This window comes from Nothobranchius furzeri, chromosome 4 (genome assembly GCF_043380555.1).
Source record: "Nothobranchius furzeri strain GRZ-AD chromosome 4, NfurGRZ-RIMD1, whole genome shotgun sequence".
Lineage (NCBI taxonomy): Eukaryota > Metazoa > Chordata > Actinopteri > Cyprinodontiformes > Nothobranchiidae > Nothobranchius > Nothobranchius furzeri.
This window is the reverse complement of record NC_091744.1, coordinates 84320652-84343522: the sequence shown is the minus strand read 5'-3', so window position 1 is coordinate 84343522 and position 22871 is coordinate 84320652. Positions and strand designations below refer to the sequence as shown.

The window sequence follows — 22871 nt, the reverse complement described above, 5'->3', positions numbered from 1 at the left end:
CCTTTAAGCAACGAGCTGACGTACGTTTTACAGAATAATTTCAGATGCGCTGCGGGTCTTTAGGAGGTTCTGGATTTCTGCTGCGGGTGGTTGTCGGTGTGTTTTAGCAGGATATTGAGCTTTTGTTGAGGTTTCTCAGGCTTTGATTCTATTGTTTAACTCGATTTTGAACCATAAACAGTGTGTGTGTGCACGCGAGTGTGTGTGTGCGTTTGTGCGAGTGTGTGTGTGTTCGCGTGTGTGCGTGTGTGTGCGTGTCTAAATGTTGACTCCATTTTTCCTCCCTGTTCGGCTCCTGCAGGATGAGGATGTTATGAGGTCTCTACATTTGGATTTTCCTGCTCATTGAAGCCGTTAGCTAAGCCAGGATTCCTTCTCTAACCTTCACTCCAGTTGCTCCATAAGTCGGCAGTTCTGAAGGTTTGGACAACCTGACCTGAAGCTTCTGACTCCATGAACACAGAATGAACAGTCAGGAGCTGCGGCGCGCTCCCCTGCCTGAGCTTCGTCTGAATCAGAATCTAAATCCCTTAAAATTCTGTTACTCGCCTCGTTCTGAGGGCTACCGTCAACACTCCTCGTCCTCCCTCACACTCCTGCCTTCCTATTGCTTCTTAAATTTGATTGACAGAAGCAGAAATTTGTGGTGAGTGTCAGGCCAGTGAGGGTTTGGAAATTGAACTGAGATGTCTGCTGATTGCATGAAACTAATAACCACACATACCTCTGTTCTGCCACAGTTTAACCAATTTGTCATGAGTGATTGATTCAGCTTGAGGAGGAAAATGCAAATTACGGCTGGTGCATTATTATCGTTTTGGACGACTGTGATGATTGGCATTTTATAATAAATACAGAGGCCCTGTGATCATTTAGCACACACACTGTCGACGTGTGCACTGGACGCCGACTGTGTGTGTGTGTGTGTTTCATTAACAGTTAAAGAGCAAGTCACCCCCTACCAGATTCTTACTCAGCTCCCACTTCCTGTTTGAAAAATGCAACAAGTGCTGTTGCCTAGCAGACCGAGAGGGCGGAGCAGCTAACAAATACACACGCTCACGGCATTGTGACATCACAGTGTACCTCTTAGCCAATAGCGATGGCAGATTTAAATTCAAATTCTGTGCAGAGTTTTTACCTGACAATGGCACAACACTGACAGTTTTAGGCAGAAGATTTAAATTTTAACCAAGAAGAAATAAAATGCCGAATTATTGACTACATTGCCTACAGCACGATCAGACACTCATTTATATAGTTTATCAGCTAAAAAATGTTGATTTGGAGTAGCGATGGGTTCCGAATTTGGTACGTTTTAAGGTACCGACCGAATTCCATAGTACCGACTGAGCACCGATTCACGTCATTTGAAATGGTGCCTCGTTTCGGTACCCGTCCTTCATAACGAGAACTTGCCTAGACAGCTGCGCAAGAGCGTTATGTCGGTCGCTGAGAGCGAGTTGTAAACAGAGCAGCATGGTAGAAAGAACGCACGCTAAAGCTTGGGTCCACTTCACTAAATGTGATGGGTAACTGGGTGATGATGAAACCAGCGACAACGATCTAAGTGAGACATCCTCATCTTAATCTGCTCCGGTAGGTAAATAAAATGTTTAAGATAACGTTAGCTTGATATGTTAGCTTCTGTTTCGCTGATGGTGCGTTCGCTTTCTCCTCGGAACTCTGAATTTCCAACTAGAAGAACATGAACGCGCTCTAAAGTTTGGCTTCACTTTACTAAATGTGACGGGTGATTGGGTGAAGATGAAACCAGCGACAACGATCTAAGTGTGAGGCATCATCGTTTTAATCTGCTCCAGCAGCTAAATAAACTGTTTAAGATAACGTTAGCTTGATATGTTAGCTTCCATTGCCACCATTGTTATCAGCTAATGGTGCGTTCGCTTTCTCCTCGGAAATTCTAACTTCCCAGTAGGAAAAATCAAATGAAAAAGGACGGCAAAAGGGATGAAGATACACAGTAAATTTAGTTCACAGTAAAGATGTTTGCTTCAGTTTAATTATCAGCTTATAAAACTACAAGGACGATGTTAAAATACAAACAGTTGAATGTTATTTATTGTGATATTTATCAAATATGGTTATATATTGAGAAAAATATATATTTAATTATAAAAGAAAATTAAAATATTAAACACTCAAAAGTATCTAAAATTTAAGTACCGGTATCGATTCCTAGGTACCGGGAATTAGTACCGAGTCGATTCAAATGTCAAAGGTTCCCATCCCTAATTTGGAGTGACTTGCTCTTTAACCACGTTTGTTTCTCGACAGCCAGGCGTCAATCAACGATTCCCATTTTGTTCTCCTTAACATCTGTTTATGAAGTCTGTCGGGTCTCTGCAGCTTAGTTTGTGCCACATAAACTCAAACGTGCAGACGCGCATCAGAATGATGATCGTGTTGCTCACCTGGTTGGGTGGCTGATGTGTCATCGGGGTTGCTGAAGAATGACTTTTCTTTGTTTTTACTCAAATTTTGCATCACAGCCTTTAAAAAGTCACACCAGTTATCTAAACACCACCAGTCTGATGCTCGCGGACGATGGCGTTGGCCTCCTCCTACAACACGCCTCTCAACATTCTCATAAAGGTTCACCTGGTCTCCGAGACAACCGGATTAACTGATGTACAATCAGAATACACAGAAAAACTGCTGCAGCGGGAAGATAAGACGTCAGGAATACGAAACGCCATCGAGGCTAACCATGATGTTTGGTTAATACTTGAGATAATTACATCATTTTTCTCGTGGGAAGATTAAAGCAGAGAATTGCGAGTGACCCAGACAGTTTCAGTGGTCGATAAATCATTTTAAAGAGGAAATTTTAAATTTATAGGAAAAAAATCTTTGCTCAAAGCATCAACATCCACTTTTTCTTCTGTTTCCAGTAAGTTTGTGGCTTAGTTCTCCCCTGCAGAAGTTTAATAGAAAAAAAGACTTTGCTGGATGCCTAACCGGTGTGGAAATTTGGTTTGAAGTTAGGAAATCGTCTCGTTCACAAGGAGAAAAATCTGACTGTCGGATGGGTTGAGTAAAGTAACACTAGATAGTTTTGTAAACTTTAGGCTAGAGCTTTAGCATAGATCTCAGTGATTGTTGGGTTAGAAACTTAACCAGCTTTATATCTGACACAGGTCAGCAGACCTCAGGGACCTGCTGGGGGAGTCTCGCTCTGAACTTGAGACTGTTCTCCACACCTTCATCTCCTCACGCTTAGACTACTGTAACTCTCTTTTCACGTGTCTGAGCAGAACCTCCCTGAACCGTCTACAGCGCTGGCTTTTATAGTTCCATCCATGCATTTTTAACCACTTATCCGGAGTCAGGTCGCGGGGTAGTAGCCTAAGTCGAGAGGCCCAGGCTTCCCTCTCCCCAGCCACTTAGACCAGCTCTTCCGGGGGAATCTCAAGGCGTTCCCTGGCCAGGTGAGAGACATAGTCCCTCCAACATGTCCTGGGTCTACCTTTAGGTCTCCTCCCGGTTGGACGTGCCCGGAAAACCTCACCAGGGAGGCATCCAGGAGATGCCCGAGCCACCTCAACTGGCTCCTCTTGATGTGGAGGAGCAGCAGATCTACTCCGAGCCCCTCCTGGATGACCAAGCTTCTCATCCTATCTCTAAGGGAGAGCCCAGCCGCTCTTTGGAGAAAATTCCTTTAGGCCGCTTGTATCCGCGGTCTCGTTCTGTTGCTCATGCATCAAATTCAAATCGCTAGCACTAGCATACAAAGTCCAGGATGGTACGGCTCCCATCTACCTGAATCCTCTTGCAAAGGCTTACATCAAGGTCTGGTCGCTCCGGTCATTAAAGGATCGTCAGCTAGCAGTGCCTACACCACGCTCAGGAAAATCCAGATTCTTCATGCATCGTTCCACAAATGTGGAATGACCTACCAAGCACTACCAGAACAGGGGAGACCTTATCGATTTTCAAGAATCGCCTGAAGACCCTGCTCTTCAGAGAGCATCTTCTAAACTAGCACCCTCCCTGCACCCGTCCCCCACTACTGTCCACTCCTTGTTCCCTTCCCTTTACGGTCCATTATGCTGCCTCACTGCCACCTAGGATTGACTGATTAGTGATTGTTGTTGGCCTCAAGGGCGACCTGCTGGCTTCAGTATCACTTAAGTCCCTTTGGACAAAAGCGTCCCATGGAGTCCGCTTCCTCATGACCTCAGATGTGACCCTTCTAGAAACTTTTAAATCAAAATGAAGTGAAGGTTCCTTCTGCTGCACTGCAACTGCTCAGCCTTTTGTCTGATCTAATCTCACTTTATTTGTGTTTATTAACTTTGATTCTGTAATCTGCTGTTTTATGTTGTTCTCACACACACACACACACACACACACACACACACACACACACACACACACACACACACACACACACACACACACAAACACACACACACACACACACACACACAGCTTTTAATGCTTTATGGTCTTGCTACTGGAAAGCACATGGAATTGCGTGTGTGTGTGTGTGTGTGTGTGTGTGTGTGTGTGTGTGTGTGTGTGTGTGTGTGTGTGTGTGTGTGTGTGTGTGTGTGTGTGTGTGTGTTTAACTACCCTTCCGCGACCATCAGACCTTCATTCTCCAGAGCCGTCTCCTTAATAAAGTCATGATGAGACTGATGGATGTTCTCTAAGCGGAGCGGAAATAACAGTTCGCTGCTCGAGGCCAAAAGGTCAAAAACAACATTTTGTTTACTTTATGAAAGAAGACTGAAGTAAAGGACGCTGCCCTCTGCTTCAAGTTCGTTTTGATCCACACACACACACACACACACACACACACACACACACACACACACACACACACACACACACACACACACACGTGTCTGGGTCTGATGTATGGATCTCATTTGTCTCCGAGCCTTTGCTGTTAAACGGATAACATGGGAAGCATGTTCCCGGTGTTCCGGATAGAAAAGTCATAATTCAGCCAAACATCTGGCGGGAAAAATGCTCCAAGCTGCTGTTTGTTTCAACCCCTACATTTCCTACATGGGTCAGCTACATCATTTTAATTATGAACTTTTTCCTTTTATTTTCTTAAAATGTTGTTTTTGTTCCGAAAGTTTACTCCGACCGCCTTATTCTAACAAAAACATTTACTTATTCTGTGACTACTTCTGATTTAGGACTTAAAGCATCATTATGGAGGATGCTTTAAGTGGGAGAAGGAAGTTGACGTGTCGGAGCAAAAATAAGGTTTCACCTAGACGGGCGAGTCGGTGAAGGTTATTAGTCGCACCTGTGAGTCCAAGTGTCTGCTGGAAAGGTCAATTATGCCTCAGGACCTGCAGGTCGGAGGTTTTTTCTCCGTGTAAGATTTATTTCCCACTTATTTCTTCTTTTAGCCAAAGGCATTGTCACATCTAGCAGGCTGAGATATTTTGTGATGCAAATGAAGTTCTGCAGCTGCCAGGTTCCTTCTGAGGACATCAACACTTTCCCATTAAAAGCACTAATTATGCGTGATAGCCAAAGGCGAGGTTTCCTTCTGACGGCACGAGGGAGTGATCAGTTTCTGTTCTTAAAAAATACAGTTTGATCAATCAGAGCTGATAAATGTCTTTGAGATGTTTGAAGGGTTGTTATTCCGAGTGGCATCAGCGTGCCAGGCTGGCTCAGCATTAAGCCTGCCTGATGACACCAGAGTCACAGAAAATTATGCGTTTCATATTTGTTTAAACACAGAAGTCCCACAAAAGGTCATTTACTAAAAAAAATGTACATGTTGGAAACTAAATTGGATTCCTCTTACGTCTAAAGGTTCAGGTTTAACCACGGCCTTTATTAGAGGGAATCACTTCCACATCAGGATTTGTGCGTTTTAGCACCTGAACGATGAACGAGTGATTATTAAACATCTTCAGAGTAAAGACGGCTCTGCTTGGAGCAGCGTAGCTCAGGAGGGTTGTCCAGTACTCAGAAGGTTGCAGGTTCGATCCCAGCTCCGACCAGAAAATAATGCAATTGTGCTCTTGGGCAAGACACTTAACCCACCTTGCCTGCTGGTGGTGGTTGTAGGGACCGGTGGCGCCAGCGTTCGACAGACCTGGCCTCTGTCAGTGCGCCCCGGGGCAACTGTGGCTCCATCGTAGCTCATCCTAACCCACCAGTAGGGATGGGTACCTTTGACATTTGAATCGATTCGGTACTAATTCCCGATACCTAGGAATCGATACCGGTACTTAACGGAACCAATTTTAGATACTTTTGAGTGTTTAATATTTTAATTCTCTTTTATAATTAAATATATTTTTTTCTCAATTTATAACCATATTTGATAAATATCACGATAAATAACATACAACTGTTTGTATTTTAACATCGTCCTTGTAGTTTTATAAGCTGATAATTAAACTGAAGCAAACATCTTTACTGTGAACTAAATTTACTGTGTATCTTCATTCCTTTTGCCGTCCTTTTTCTTTGATTTTTCCTACTGGGAAGTTAGAATTTCTGAGGAGAAAGCGAACGCACCATTAGCTGATAACAATGGTGGCAATGGAAGCTAACATATCAAGCTAACGTTATCTTAAACCGTTTATTTAGCTGCTGGAGCAGATTAAAACGATGACGCCTCACACTTAGATCGTTGTCGCTGGTTTCATCTTCACCCAGTCACCCGTCGCATTTAGTAAAGTGAAGCCAAACTTTAGAGCGCGTTCATGTTCTTCTAGTCGGAAATTTGGAGTTCCGAGGAGAAAGCGAACGCACCATTAGCGGAACGGAAGCTAACAAATCAAGCTAACGTTATCTTAAACATTTTATTTACCTACCGGAACAGATTAAGATGAGGATGTCTCACTTAGATCGTTGTCGCTGGTTTCATCATCACCCAGTTACCCATCACATTTAGTGAAGTGGACCCAAGCTTTAGCGTGTGTTATCTCTACCATGCTGCTCTGTTTACAACTCGCTCGCAGCGACCGACATAACACTCTTGCGCATGCGCAGCTGTCTAGCCAAGTTCTTGTTGTGAAGGACGGGTACCGAAACGAGGCACCGTTTCAAATGACGTGAATCGGTGCTCAGTCGGTACTATGGAATTCAGTCGGTACCTTGAAAAGTACTAAATTCGGAACCCATCGCTACCCACCAGCGTGTGAATGTGTTGTGAAGCGCCTTGGGGGGTTGTAGAACCTTAAGAACTATACAAATAAAGGCCATTCATCATTTACACTGCTCATGTTGTCCTTCTAATAATCAGACCAGAATATCCTAAAATAATTTTTATGTCTTGAACTGAAAATATAATTTACTTACCGTCAGCTACGTCAGCCCAGACAAGAGCAGAGCAAATAGAGAAAGAATAGAGGATAATTGTGTCTGGATGTGGATGGAGATTACATTTTACAGCAGCCTGATCGTCATTTAAATACATAAACCATCACCTGCTAGTCCACGCTATCAGCATTATTTTAATTGGTGTGTGTGTGTGTGTGTGCACGCGTGTGTGTGTGTGTGTGTGTGTGTGTGTGTGTGTGTGTGTGTGTGTGTGTTTTCCACATCAAACACTGGTCTAACCAACCAGACCAGCGTGTCCAGTAACATATTAATGTTAAAATTAAACAGTTTCTCTTCATGTAGGCTAGGAACGTTTCACCTGCCGTGGCCCGACCGCTTCTGCTCCACATAAACTTAGTGCGTGATCAAATGTCTCTACAGGTGCTTTCTGAGCTGAAGAGGCTATTCTGCCTCGGACTGGATGCGTCATGCGTCTCCATATTAGAGCTGGGAACAAGCGCTGTTCAGCCAAAGTTTCATAATCAGAGAACATTTTTCCAGGTGACACATCCCTCAGAGAGACCGGGTTTCTCATTCTTTCAAAACAACCAACATCCTTGAGTTAATCCGTCAAAATAAACAGTCAAATATCTGTAACCTGCCATTTAACTGTTTTACCTTCTTGTGAAGATTGTTGCAAAGAGAAACAACTAAACCTGATTAACCCCAGAGCCACGCGCACTGCGCTGTACTGACTGTAAATGAGAGGGAAACGATTTAATCGGATCCTTTTCTTTTCAACATGGTTTCATGTAAAGTTTCATTCAGTACAAACTTTAGTTACACCAATCTAACGAGACAGAGCCTGGATTTGTGTTCTGAACAGTTTAAACATGTTTAAAACGGAGACATGCGTGACGCGTCTAAAGTTCGCACCTGCTCCGCTATTATGGAAATTAAACTAACAAGATGAATAACATCAAATTATTTTAGGCACAGAAAACATCCCCCACACTTTTGAAAAGCTTGCAACGCGCCTGGCTCTGGGTGTTCTATCTTTTAATTACTTGGAGCTTTGATGAAGACTTAAATATTAAAGTAAAAGTATTAAACTTTTTATTGCAAAATCTATAGATTATTTTAGTTGAGGCTGTTCATTTTAAGTTCAGTCCAGTATTCCATAAAAAAATAAGATTAAAATTCACTCCCATCATTAGTCTCATTTTTAAAAATAACAATTTTATCAGTCAGACAGAAAACGTTTTTGTCTTTTCTTTTTTGCAAAATAATAAAAATGCATCTCTTTAAGGAACAAAACAAAAAATAATCATGGAAGAGTAAATGTCTGGAACCCCATGAAGGTAAAACAGAATCCAAGAGGCGCTCTGGCGACACCTGCTGGCCACTGTTAATACTGATCCTCCTTCACGTTATCAAACTAAACCCCGGAGAGCTGTGAGGATCACACATGACGCAGATTACGTAATTTCAGAGGATTAAAGAGCTCGTTCTGTGTTAAAATTAGATTATTTAGCCAGCTCGTTTTGGCTGACGTGCACGAGACAAGTTGTCTCTAAACAAATTCTCATGTTTCGGTAAATGTTTTATTTCCTGTGTTTTGGGCACACGTGAGCTGACATTTTAAAAGTCTGATTAATTATTTTGCTTCTCCAGATTTTTGGTGACTCGTTCGGGTTAAAAGTTGAACGCATCCGGTCAGAAGTGAAACCGGAAGATCTGACCTTTGTCGCGCGCTGGTTCGGTAAACTCTGAGTCAGCTGATTCTGGATCAGCGGCGCTTCTCCCTCCTCCTTCCCCTCCGCTCCTCTTCACGGCGGTGCGCTCCAGACGCGCTCCCACTCCGGGATGGGCTCCTCTCGGTCTCCCTCTGTGACGCCGCCTGTAGTTTAGTGGGAGTTCCCGGAGGGAGGGAGCGAGAACCGGTCCGTTCCGTCTGCGGTTCTGATCTCTGATTGAACAGACCTCTCCTCGGCTGCGGGACCAGAAATGGGGATGCATTTGCGTCTGCTGCTCCTGCAGTGTTATTTCGTCTCGAGTTTTGTGTGCAACGCCGCCGCGTTCGTGGAGGAGCCCTCCGGAGGGAGGTCGGACGGGTTCTGCGGGCGGATCCTCCGGGCTCAGACGCAGGGGACCCGGAGGGAAGGGCACCATGAGTTCAGGCTGAGAGTGGAGGGGGACCCGGAGACTTATCAGCCTGGAAACACATACCGAGGTAGATGTTTAATCCCATCTGCTAGAGCGCACGTCCGTGCGTAAAATCGCGCCAGATTAAAGTCATTATTATCAGGTTGAAGCAGAAATGGTCAACTTCCTGTCGGATTTAGTGAAACATTTGGACCACAGTGTTCAAACAGCAGCTGTTTTTATTTATTTATTTATTTATTTATTTTTAGTTCCAGGGTCCCAACGCTGCTTCTGCTGAGGATTTAAATGTTAGAATAAAATCGTTTCCCCATCACTGGTCTGGTTTCAGTTGGACTGAACAAAATCCACGTTCCCACCAGAGTTACTGTAGGTTTTAGGGTTCTGTTGCTGAAGCGAAGTTTGAATAAACTTATTTTACTAAAGCCTCTAAACCAAACCTTGACAGAAAGCCTTCCTGCTTCCTGCTGGGATCGGATCACATCCCATCTTTACTTTAACAGAACCTTGACTCGGACACGTCGAGTCTGAAGCATTCACACAATCTAACGAGACAAAAGTTCAGATCCGGCTGCAAACCGAGAGAGGTGACATCCTCATCAGGACCAGGAGGAAAGGGATTGATGGAGAAATAAAAATGTGATCGCTGAAAGAGCTTATCAGAAGCAAGACCCCCCCCCCCCCCCCCCCCCCCCAACCACCTCAGGGGTGGAGATGCAACGCCTGTTTAATGCTCCGTTTCTGTGTGAACCTGATGCACTCTCACCCTCCTTACAGTGGTCCTCCAGGCAGCCAGCCCCTCTTACTTCAGAGGCTTCACCCTCATCGCGCTGAAGGAGGGCAGAGAGGGCACCGCCGATGAAGACTACGCTGGCCGGTTCCAGGTGAGCCCAGGCAGGGATGTGGCGAGGAATCTGCATACCGAGCGTGTGAAAAGAGGAGCTCGTTTGCACGCTTTAATGCACATTGAAGTTCGCTCAGCTGCTCCCTGCTGTCTTCTGAAGTGGAGGTTGTAGGAGGTGTTGCTGATGGATACTATAGGTGGAGAACAGAATCTAGATGATGCTTCAGGCCCTTTCAGAAATCCTGCTGCACGTTTCCTGCAGAGGAGGATGTGGAAAAGAAGCGTGTAAGAACAGAGAAAAGGAGTAAACAGAAAGAGAAATGCTGGTTTCAGTGGAGCTCTCGCCGAGCAGCAAGAGCCAGACGTTCCCAATTAGCTTCCTCTCAGTGTAAACAGGAACACACACGTGTTCCTCCACACACTGATTCTCACCAGACTCACAGCAAACAGAGGAAGACGCTGCTTTTCTCCGGCCACCAGCCTAAAGAGAAAGCTTGAGCAGGTTTTACTGCCTGACCTCACAACATAAACACTCGGGTTTGAGATCGTTTACATCCGCTTGCTTTCCCTCCAGCTTCCCGAACGGTAGTCGAGTCTCAGTTCACCGGAAAAGCAAATCCAAAAGCGTCATCTGGAGCAGCACAGGAAACAAACGTTTATCAGACACAGATGCCAACAGATAAGTGACGAAAACTCAGAGAGACAACAAAAATAGAAGTTAAATCGTAACTAAGAGGGCTTTGATTCCTGGGAATTTCTCAGACGTTAACTGGGAAGTTGATGGTCGGCCGTGTTTTCTTTGTGTCAGCTCAGATCGGAAACAGCTGCTGAGTGACATCACAGGTCTGGAGGTGATTACACGCATAAAAATCTTATTTAGGCAACAAAAATGGACATAAAATGAGAACATAAGTGGTTTTAGAGGACGTGACAAAGTCGAGTCTCCTGTTTTAAATTCACACGTTTTAAACAGACGAGTGAGTCTGTGGTCGGTTTTTATTACCAACACGTTTGTTGATGTTTGGGACATCTGTGTGAGGGGGGGCTTCGTCTACCCGCTGGCAGCCAAACGTGCAGGTTTCTGACCCTTACAGCTGATATGGAGGAGTTATTTATCGTTCATGCAAGTCACAAGTTCATCTGTGAGGAAATGTAGAAACATTAAAAGTAGACGCTGTTTCCATGTCAGCAGATTTCGTAGCAATGCACAGAAAACTTCAGTAGCAAACATCAGGTTGTCCTAAAAGAGTTTTTAGTTTGTACTTTTCTAAAAATTACACTTAAAGAGGCATTATGGAAGTCTGACAGCCAAAACATGTATAGAGATAATAAATGTCTTCTTCATACATTCTCCTGCAATGCCCTGGTCCTGTAGAATGAGCCCTGGCATTTTTACTGTGATTGCCTGTTTTTCTGTAAAATCACAGAAAAAGAGAGATGCTCGGGTCGAGCAGGCTGCTTCATGCGCGTTCACGCTCAGGCATCGCCCGTAGCATTTTCTATCCGTAGCTTTAGCAGCAGAGAGAGAGGCAGTGCCACTTTGTCGCTGTTCCTAACGCCTAGTGACAAAGCTAGCTACATTTCTGAGGACCCTTAGCTACTTTCTGTAGAACTTTCTTCTAGATATTTCCTGCTAATTAGCAACAAAATAGCCATTTTCACTCCGAACCGTTCTTTGGTTTGACGTTGTTTCAGCTGTCATCAAGGATATAAATGTTACAGATACAAAAGACGTCACTGGTGCTTTAGCTCACCTAGTAAGACGTTGGACTCTCATGCAGAAGACCTGGGTTTGATTCTGGATGTGAACATAGTTTATTTAGAGTTTCTTTTTTACATTAATGGTATATTTTTTACAGTAAGATGCCCAAATTTTTATTTGAGATTCGCCGAACGGCATTGAATTCACAGATAAAAAAGATACGGGTTCAACTTTCATTTTGGAACAATTTTTCAAGCAAGGGAAGGGAATGATCTGAGCATGCAGGAGGACTGACCCATCATAAACCTTTGTCGGCTGTGCTGAAGAGAAAGGTACAGAACCACATTATTTAATTAATTAGCTGCGCGTTCTCCTGTCCTCTGGGCCACACACACACACACACACACACACACACACACACACACACACACACACACACACACACACACACACACACACACACACACACACACACACACACAGAGGACTGTCTCAGCTGTTATTTTCATTAAGGAGTGTGCACGTACAGCATGCGCGCCTCGTGCACGAGCCTACTATTGAAGCTGCCGTTATGCTTTTGGCTTGAGGGGGCAATCGCGAGCATAAAAATTCAAAAGTCCAAAAAGTCCCTTTAACGTGCATCTCATGCCTTTAGTTTTCAAATCATACAAGATCCAGTAAAAACGGGGCTCATGCACAACTTTTCTGCTTTATTTTCTTAGAAAACTAAGAGATTTCCGGTTAAAGCACATATAGTCTAAACTATGCATAATGATTAATTCCTTTACTTGCAGTGTTTCCTTTTTATTCCTGAAACAGTTTAAAGGGATACTTTGCAATACTTTTCTTGAGCCAGTATGCTAAAATGACCTTTTACAGGATTAATGAAAGGCCACCCAGCCCCTATTCCCCCCGTGGCTAGATAATTTCATCAGCAGCGTCAGAGCCGGTCTGTTGGGAGCTGACATACCTGGTGCTGCAGTCTGCTTCCAGCATGTTTTAGATCATGAACACAGCTGATTTGTTTAATTTAGTGATGAATCGCTCCTGTAGACATTAATGAACGCTGGGAGACATTTCAGCTTTTAGATTAAGGTGTTAAAAAGACGAACGCACAGCGAGGAGGGGGGTTTTGTTTTTTTGTTCTACAAACGGACACTAGGGGGTGCTAGAAACAAGTAAAACTGCCTAGAATCGCTTTAAATCTCAAGTGAGTTTTCATAACAGCCCCAAGGTTCCTGAAATCAATTTTTATTAAAAATGTAGAAAAAAGATGGAATCACTTACCAAGGTTGTGGAAACCACAGGAACATTATAGAGGGGTTGTTTAGTTATTTATTGTTAGTGAAATTGTTGACTCAAACACAGCTGCACTCACCATGATAAACAGTTTATAGATACGTTAAACAGTAAAATAGCAACATCTGAGCTCTGCATGCTTGAATTTTCAGTCACTTATTAGAAACATGCTGTTTTTTGGCTTCAGAAACTAATAAAAATGAATGTAAAAGGCCAGCCATAATGTTTTTGCCTGTGTAGAAAGTAGTCACTAAATGCGACTAGATCATGAAGCATGATGGTTGCAGGTTTGAATCCCGGCTGCAGCCTTCCTGCATGCATTTAGCACATTCTCCCCAAGTATTCGTGGATTTTCTCCCTCAGGCCAAAAACATGCAAGTCAGGTTCATTTGCAGGCTCGGTAGTGTGCGGCCTCCACGTGCCCGTAAGACCTCCCCACACCTGAGCATGCTCCTGATGAGGTGGTGGACGGTCTCCTGAGAGATCTCCTTCCAGATCCGGATCCAACTCCTGGACAGTCTGTGGTGCAGCATGGCCTTGGTGGATGGCGACGCATGATGTCCCAGTCGCTCAGTTGGATTCAGGATGTCCAGGATGTTGCAGAAAGCAGAACGTTTTCCACGGCGCCTCCAGACTCCGTCATGTCTGTCACGCGTGCTCGGTGTGAACCTGCTTCCATCTGTGAAGAGCGCAGGGTGCCAGGGGTGAATTTGCTCATCTGGGTGTTCTCTGGCAGATGCCAAACATCCCGAGCACAACCCCCACCGGTGGATGGCGGGCCCTCAGACCACCCTCATGGACCGTTCGAGCAGACCCATGCACGTTTGTGCCCTGCTGGAAGTCATTTTGCAGGACTCTGGCAGTGCTCCTCCTGTTCCTCCTTGCACGCCTGACATTCTCCCAATCCTCGTCTGGACCATCCAGATGTTCACTGGTAAACTTTAGACGGGACTGGACATTTGAGACCTCTGGAGCTCTGCGAGATTGTAACTCACGACGACGTAGCGCGTTACCAATAGCAACCTTTGTTACTGGTCCCAGCTCTCTTCAGCTCATTGACCAGCCCCCCCCCCCCCCCCCCCCCCCCCCCCAGCCCCCCCATGTAGTTTTGGGCTTTTCCTCACTGTTCTCAACATCTTTTGTACTCCATGAGGTGAGATCGTGCTAGGGATACGATACTGGTATCGGTATCGGGTAAAAGTTAACCGATACCAGGAACCGATACCAATGCAGTTGCTTGAAAATGGTTTCACTGTAACTTGTCATTTCTGTTCATCTAATATTTTAGTTTTGTGATGACTTCCATTCTTATATTTTACTTTTTATCTACCTCACAGTCTTTTCCTGTTGAAAGCAGAGAAGAAAATAAAATCAGTATTCCAAATCATTGCATTTTTTTGTGTGGTAGAAGTATCGGTATTGGTAATCGGTATTGGTGAGGACCCAGATCCAAGTATCTGTATCGTATCGGTTTGGAAAAAAGTGGTATCGTTGCATCCCTAGATCGTGCCTGGAGCCCCAGGTGGAGGGAGATTGTCTGAGATTTTACATTTATTTGTTCTCACCAAGCTGCTTGCCTCTTGTAGACTCGCTCATCCCAGTCTTGTGCAATTCAAGTTAATATTCATTGTGTTTTTTTGTTTGTTTATTTAGATGTTTGATAATCTAAATCTCTGATTTAAGTCCTATAAATATATTTTAAACAATATCCGAACATTAGACTAAAGGTTATTAACTCACTGCCTGAATTAACGGCTTTGTGGGAAACTTCTGAGGATTTATTTATTTATTCAGTCACTCGTTTCCTTTCAAAGGCTCCAACATTGAACTTCCTCTCATTTCCTGCGTTCTTAATAAAGCCTTCATTTCCTGGCAGAGTTCAGAACCAGCAAGTGGAGGACGGATGGGTTTTTTTATTGCTTACATTTTAATAAATATTCAGTTTTCAACAATTCCTTGCAAATAATTAACCGACAGTAGCGCAGAAAAAGAAACGAGGCAAGAATTAAAATACGAGTCAAAGAAGAAGAAACGTGAATGGTTTGAACTCTTTGTGTGCTCGAGTGTAAAATTGTTTTCTGAAGTTTTAGAAGATAATTGTGGTTTTGTGTTGGCTCCGTCGGCCCGATGAAGTCTGAAAATCAGCTTTTTTTTATCCCAAGCTTGGCTGCACCTCACTCCTCATAATTTATTTTGTGAAAGTAAAGACAGAAAAAAACAAACACTTTGTGCTCCGGCTGGAGGTCCAGGAAGCAGCTCGGTTTAGTCTAAATTCTCTTGTTCCCTGTGAAGGTCACCCGGGCAGAAATGTCACGGCGAACTTGTTTCTGGTTTAATAGTTTAACTCCGGCACCTCGGCTCCCTCACACGCACAATAAACCGCTCGCAGTCTGAGCTGCAGTCCCTGCTGAGTCTGGGAGGAGGCAGCGAGCAGAAACTGGAACGGTGTCGGCGGCGCCTGAACAGAACTGAAGTTGACAGTCTGGCTTTGCAAGCTGTTTGATGTCATTTGCTCAATCCAGACTCTTTGTGTTGTTTAACCGCCGGGGTGTAATTTACAGTTTTCACCTGCAGGACACAGAAAACTTTCTGAAACGTTTCTCTCAAGTCTAGGGATGGGTACCTTTGACATCTGAATCGATCCGGTACTAATTCCCGGTACCTAGGAACCGATACCGGTACTTAACGGTACCAATTTTAGATACTTTTGAGTGTTTATTATTTTAATACTCTTTTATAATTAAATATATATTTTTCTCAATTTATAACCATATTTGATAAATATCACGATAAATAACAAACAACTGTTTGTATTTTAACATCGTCCTTGTAGTTTTATAAGCTGATAATTAAACTGAAGCAAACATCTTTACTGTGAACTAAATTTACTGTGTATCTTCATTCCTTTTGCCGTCTTTTTCATTTGATTTTTCCTACTGGGAAGTTAGAATTTCCGAGGAGAAAGCGAACGCACCATTAGCTGATAACAATGGTGGCAATGGAAGCTAACATATCAAGCTAACGTTATCTTTAACAGTTTATTTAACTGCTGGAGCAGATTAAAACGATGATGCCTCACACTTAGATCGTTGTCGCTGGTTTCGTCTTTACCCAATCACCCGTCGCATTTAGTAAAGTGAAGCCAAACTTTAGAGCGCGTTCATGTTCTTCTAGTCGGAAAATCGGGAGTTCCGAGGAGAAAGTGAACGCACCATTAGCGGAACGGAAGCTAACATATCAAGGTAATTATATTTACCAACCGGAGCAGATTAAGATGAGGATGTCTCACTTAGATCGTTGTCGCTGGTTTCATCATCACCCAGTTACCCATCACATTTAGTGAAGTGGACCCAAGCTTTAGCGTGCGTTCTTTCTACCATGCTGCTCTGTTCACAACTGGCTCGCAGCGACCGACGACATAACACTCTTGCGCATGCGCAGCTGTCTAGGTAAGTTCTCGTTATGAAGGACGGGTACCGAAACGAGGCACCGTTTCAAATGACGTGAATCGGTGCTCAGACGGTACTGTGGAATTCAGTCGCTACCTTAAAAAATACCGAATTCGGTACCCATCGCTACTCTCAACACAAATATTTCTTTAGATTTAGTTTACATTTAAAATTCTTAGACCGAGTAAATTCATCACAGAGGAATGTGCAACCTGCAGCTCTAAGGCCACGTGGGATTCTTCAAGGTTGAGTAGTGCTTCCCACGCAACAAGAAGACAAAACTCGTTGAAACAGAAACAGGCGGTGTTACAGTTGGCCAAAGGTTTAAGGCCACACCTCCAAAAAGCCCGTGAAGCCTCCGGAACAAGTCGAAGCTGCAAACATGAACTCCGTAATGAGTAGCTCCACCGTTACTGTCCAACACCTGAAAAGTTCGTTGTGGCATGCTTGATGCAAGCGTTTCCATGACCTGAGTGGGAACATTAAATGGTGAAGGGGTGCAAAAAGAGCATCTACTGTCTGGAACTGTTGTCCATTCTTGTAAACTTCCTTGCCTTCCATTTCCAAAGGTTATGAGCTGGATGTAAAACAGGAGAACACGCAGGATGGTCCAAAGGAGTGGTGTTGTTCTCCTGGATGAAGTCCCCTGTCTTACAGGCAGTGTGTCCTGCAGCGTTGTCCTGAAGAAGAACCCAGTGGCTTCCACACAGATGAGGGCCCTCAGACATCAGGGACATCTCTACAACATCTGAACATCACCAGCGGCCGCCCCTGCACCTCCTGAATCTCCACTGAAGGAGAAAACACCCCAGACCATTATGACTCTCCTTCCACTGTGGTGCGCAGAAAACATCAGAGGCGGGATCTTCTTGTTATACCAGTAACGTTGGAAACCATGAGGACCATCAAGGTGACATCTCATCATGGAATAAAGCACTGGTGAAATTTGAGTCTTCCACTTAACGTTTCGTTCCATAACCCTCGGGGCTCTCTGACAGCCACACAAACACGGACGGAGTAGAGCCCCATTTTTGAACTATCGTCTCCTTGTATCATCTAAGGAGACCACATCTGATTGGTTGTCCCAACAACCGCCCAAGGTCTTTTCCAGCTTCACTCCACTTGCTTTAAAATTGTCAGCAGCACCACTCCATCCGTCGAGATCAAGCAGCCGCCGCTCGGTGAAAACTTTCTCTCTGTTGGTTATTGCTGCTTTACAAGCTGAAGTAAAATCAACTGGTGTGGACCAGAGATGTGTCTATGGTAGACAGACCCACCAGAGAAGATCTACGCTCCCCGCTGTCCTGACCGAGAGCTGCTTTGTAACACTGACACACCAACAGGGCAGTATAAAAGGAAACATCTCTGTTAATGCGTGTGAGCGGAAACTCCCTAATGCTGAAGTACAAACTACTTCAGCTACTACTTATCCTCACCTTCATCTCCTCACGCTTAGACACACGTGTCTGAGCAGAACCTCCCTGAACCGTCTACAGGTGGTTCAGAACGCCTGTGCTCGGCTTCTGACCAAGTCCTCCAAACACACCCACATCACCCCGCTTCTCCTCCAGCTTCACTGGCTGCCAGTCAACTTCAGGGTTCATTTCAAGATCCTGGTTCTGGTCTATAGGGCCTTACATGGACAAGCACCATCTTACATTGGTGATCTTCTTAGTCCCTACACCCCCAGCAGGTCCCTGAGGTCCAGTGATCAAAGCCTACTGGTTGTGCAGCACCAGGCTAAAGGTCAAAGGTGACAGATCATTTGCTGCTGTGGCCCCCAGACTCTGGACCTCTCTCCCCCTGAGCCTGAGATCAGTGGACTCAGTGGTCTCCTTTAAAAAGCAGCTGAAGACTCACTTGTTCAAGCTGGCTTTTGTATGACCTTCTTCACCTCTCTCTCTTTATTCTGCTCTCCCCACCTATTCCACCTTCCTCAGGATCCACTGGTTTCCCTCTTTCCTGTTCACTCTCTCTCTTTCTTAACATTTTTAATCACAATTGTCTATTTTTTGCTTATTTTAAATATATTTTTAAACATTTTCTAAATTATTTTGAATATTTTTACATTTTTTGTTTTTGTGATTTTTATCTTGAGAGGCGCTATAGAATTACTTTCTTCTTCTTCTTCTACTGCGTACCGCCTCAGCAGCGGTGGTGCGCTGCACGAAACCCAAACACCGCAAACGTGTGCACATTTACTTTAAAACAGACTGAAGAATCGTGGTTTTAGCACTTTTCCTCTTTGCAAAAGTGCGTGGAATTGGCTCACACTAAAATACCAGTAATTATGCTGAATTCAACAGAAAATTATTGCATCATTTAACAAATGCACAGCTTTGCCTAAATAATGACCTAAAAACCTTCATTTACTAAAATGTGTTTTACATTCCTCCAACATCTCTGATTTCTTTCTGACTTACGGAGATTCACCCTCACACGTCTTCGAAGCCCCGCTGTGCTCCTAAAGATGACTGAGATCTGTTCATGAGTGTTTGGAGCGATGGTGGCACAGGAGGTAAGCGCTCGCCTCGTAATCGGAAGGTTGCAGGTTCGAGCCCCGCTTGGTCCGTCACTGTCATTGTGTCCTTGGGCAAGGCTTTTGGTGGTGGTTGGAGGGACCGGTGGCGCCTGTGTACGACAGCCTCGCCTCTGTCAGTGCGCCCCAGGGCAGCTGTGGCTACATCGTAGCCCGTCTCCACCAGCGTGTGAATGTGTGAATGACTGATTGTGTTGTAAAGCACCTTGGGGGGTCCCAGGACTCTAGAAGGCGTGATATCAAAGGGCGTTCTCTGAGGGTTCTGGATGTGTTTCACTGAGTGAACCATAAATAATGAAGTGTACTCTAACCGTCTTCTAATACTTCACAAAAACATCCACGTGTACCTGAAATCGTTCTAAGCCTCTATCATACACCAGAACTAATAAACTGTCTTTACAAGCTTTGGGCATTTTGGGTAAGTGTGTATGAGATAACCCCCCCCCCCCCCCCCCTAGGTTGGCCTTGGCTGCTGACCTGGGATCTGCTTCGTGCTTCTCTGACCTCTGCATCTCTACAGCTTCTCATTGTTTCTCTTTAAGCAGCGATCGGCACTTTAAGCGTTTTACTGCCACTAAATAAAAGCCGATCACCGTTTCACCGACTTCACTTTTAACGAGTCGGGCCGTGGAGAGTCACTCTGTCTGAGTTATCGTCTGTTTGGAAGTGTGTGCATTGTTGTGTTTATACGCGCTCCGAGCGGATGTACATGTGTGGGTCGGAGTGTGTGCTTTTCCCAGCGCTCCGTGCGTTTCCATGGGACCTGGGTCATATTTATCTAGGCCAGCAATGTGCTACAGCTCAGGGAGACAAACGGAGTTTGTTTGAATGAGGGGGAGCGATGAACGGACGTGAGATGTTATCTTTTGTCCAGGTTTGGAGTTCGGTGGGGAGGGGGGGGGACTCCATCAGTGGGATGGCGGTGACCCTTAAGCCAAGCAAAGCTGAGATGGCAGAAGGGAATAGAGCAGGCGGGATATGTTGGGGTTTGGATTGATGGTGACCAGATCTGCAGCACTCAGAAGTAATCCCTAAATAATGATTGTTTTCCTGGTTCTCTGGTCCAGTTTTTCCTTCTTTTAAAAACATTTTTAGTCTTCTTCTATCGTAAACTGTTCACACACATTTAGTTTGACATGCCTGGTTGCTTCAGATACTTGAGGTTTGCATGTTTATGATGATCATCCAACGAGACAGAGTTGTTTCTTCTTGCACTTTGACTTCGGCTGTGGCTCTTCAGGTGCAAATGTTTTAATTAGATGTGAAAATGGTGGGAAGACTGCTTCAGAGAGTCTGAGCGCCGCTTTTTCAGCCGGCTAAAGGTGAGATGCTCCTTCCCGCGGAGAGAGATGGATCGAGGATTCATCTGAAACGGTGAGGACGTTGCTTTGGTATGTCATGGTGATTATTCACCTGATTCAGTGATTGAGTTAGGGGTTCGGCAAGTTATCAAGATCTGTAGAAGCCCAACTTAAATTCTGGTGTGTTGGAGCAGTAGAAGGACTAAATCATGCTGGATAGTGGGCCCTCAAGAACAAGGATGGGACACCTCTGGATTAGGAGTCTTCCCTGACACCACCAACAGGAGGGTTTTCCCTGAACAGACCCAGAATTGCTGGGGCATCATTTATCAACTGTACTTTATTTTAACCCTTTGATGCATAATGGTCACTACAGTGGACAGGTATTCAAAATTGTTATTTATTTATTGCTATTAAGTACAGCTGTTGAAGACTTTATTGCGTGTTGCATGTGAACCCCTCCATTTGGACTTCAGTAAGCCAAGCCAACATATTTTATGTTCAGAATGCACGCTGTCCACTGAGATGGACATGTAATAAATTATTTGTAAATTAACAAAATATTACACAAAATATTTGTTGAAATTTGTTTCATTCACACCTAAAAATGAATGAAAAAAATTTGTTTAAAAAATCAGGGTTGAAGATTTCATAATTCATGCATCAAAGGGTTAATCTGATATTATATTATGACTAATCTGTGTTATTTGAAGATTAAACAGAGCGTGAACACTGGAGGGAACGCGTTCTCCGTGAGGAAGGAGTCCTTCTGCTCTGCTGGGATTTGGGACCCTTTGTGGCTCCACAGACAAACCTCGCGAATCCGATTCCAGTTCATGTTTTATTTTACAACTAGAGAACCCCCCAGGACCACCTCTGCTCCCCGGTCAGACACACAACTCAGAAGAGGCTGCACTCAGAGAACATTTCCAAATGAAACCAACTCCAAACAAAACGACTCCTTAAATGTAAACGAGAAACTCTACGATTTATCAGATTCATTTTTATTTATTTCTGACAGGAACTTCTTCTCTGGCCCAACCGTGTTTTTAACCTCTGCAACTTGTTTGGGGTTTTTTTTGCACTTCGGCAGCCAGCGACTCGATCTCGCTGTCAATAAAATTTTTCTTATTGTTTCTGGGGAAAAAAACAGGGAATTCCCCCACGTGCTGAGGATGTAGTATGACCAAATTCAATTCAATTCAAAGATACTTTATTAATCCCAGAGGGAAATTATTTCAGTACACACAATTCAGAGATCAGACATACATGGGCAAGACACATGACAAGAATTGGTGACTGTGGTCATTCGCAACCCGAGTCGCGCTACCTTAATAGAGATAAGAGGGTTACATGAGGATTGGTTCAGGTGGAGGGAAAAAAAGGCACTTCAGAGTTACCCTCCACCGGGAGGGCAGCTTTGCTCTGCAAAAAAACACCTCAGACAGATATGCAACAGACTTCAGACAACACAACATAGATACTCCAATAGGAGGAGGAGGAGGGGGGGGCTCAGCCACAGGTGGGAGGGAGACCTCGGGAGAAGCATGACTCCCGCAGGTTAATGACCTCGCCAGGCTGAAGTCCAGCAATCCGGGGGGGGGGGGGGGGGGGGGGGGGGGGGTTGGGTAGGTCAGGTTTTCACAGCATATGTCTGCATTCCTTCGTATGGGGTTTGTTACTAGCATCTCGAGGCTGCTCTGGCATTAGGTTCAGATAACAAGAATTTGTTTGGGTCAGGCTGCGATAATTTTCCTCTCTGCCTTCAGTCTTTAAACTGATCATTCCAGTCCTTCAGTGAAGCCAATTTTGGGTTTTTTAAACCTGTCCATACCGTCCGGTGACTCTCCGAGATGACATCCATTTTGCGCACTAATACCGGTATCGCAGCTAGAACATTGTCCAGCTTACGATTCACCTCGAGTAACGTCCCAGTCTGTGAGGTCTCCACACGGACGGTGCTTTCCGTGGGTGCGGGTCGCCCTCCAATCGCTCCCGTCTTCCCAAATTTCCAGAAAACCAGATATCCTCCCACTCCAATCAGGAGAAATCCAGTGATCATCAGACCGAATATCCACACGTCTTCAATGTCCTCAATGGAGAGCTGGGAGAGGCATACGATCTTCCACTCCTTCCAGGAATCCAACTTATATCCCGCCGGGTGTGTCCACTGTGGACATGTGGGAGCCCCCTGCTCCGTTCTCATTGTTGAAAAAATCTTATCAATCGTGTTGAATGACCAGTTTATCTAATCCATGGTTAAAAATAGGGTTTTTCAGAAGATATGCAGAGAAGCGCTCTG

General features: G+C 44.5%; 1 protein-coding gene across 1 annotated transcript in view; it reads left to right on the top strand.

The window, feature by feature from the left end:
• Positions 1 to 9117: 9117 nt before the first annotated feature.
• spon1b (spondin 1b) overlaps positions 9118 to 22871 on the top strand; it is a 123505-nt gene continuing 109751 nt past the window's right edge. The window contains exons 1-2 of the mRNA XM_015965240.3: positions 9118 to 9505; positions 10213 to 10319. Coding sequence (XP_015820726.3) covers positions 9280 to 9505; positions 10213 to 10319 — 333 coding nt within the window. The 5' untranslated portion in view covers positions 9118 to 9279. The remainder of the gene's footprint in view (positions 9506 to 10212; positions 10320 to 22871) is intronic.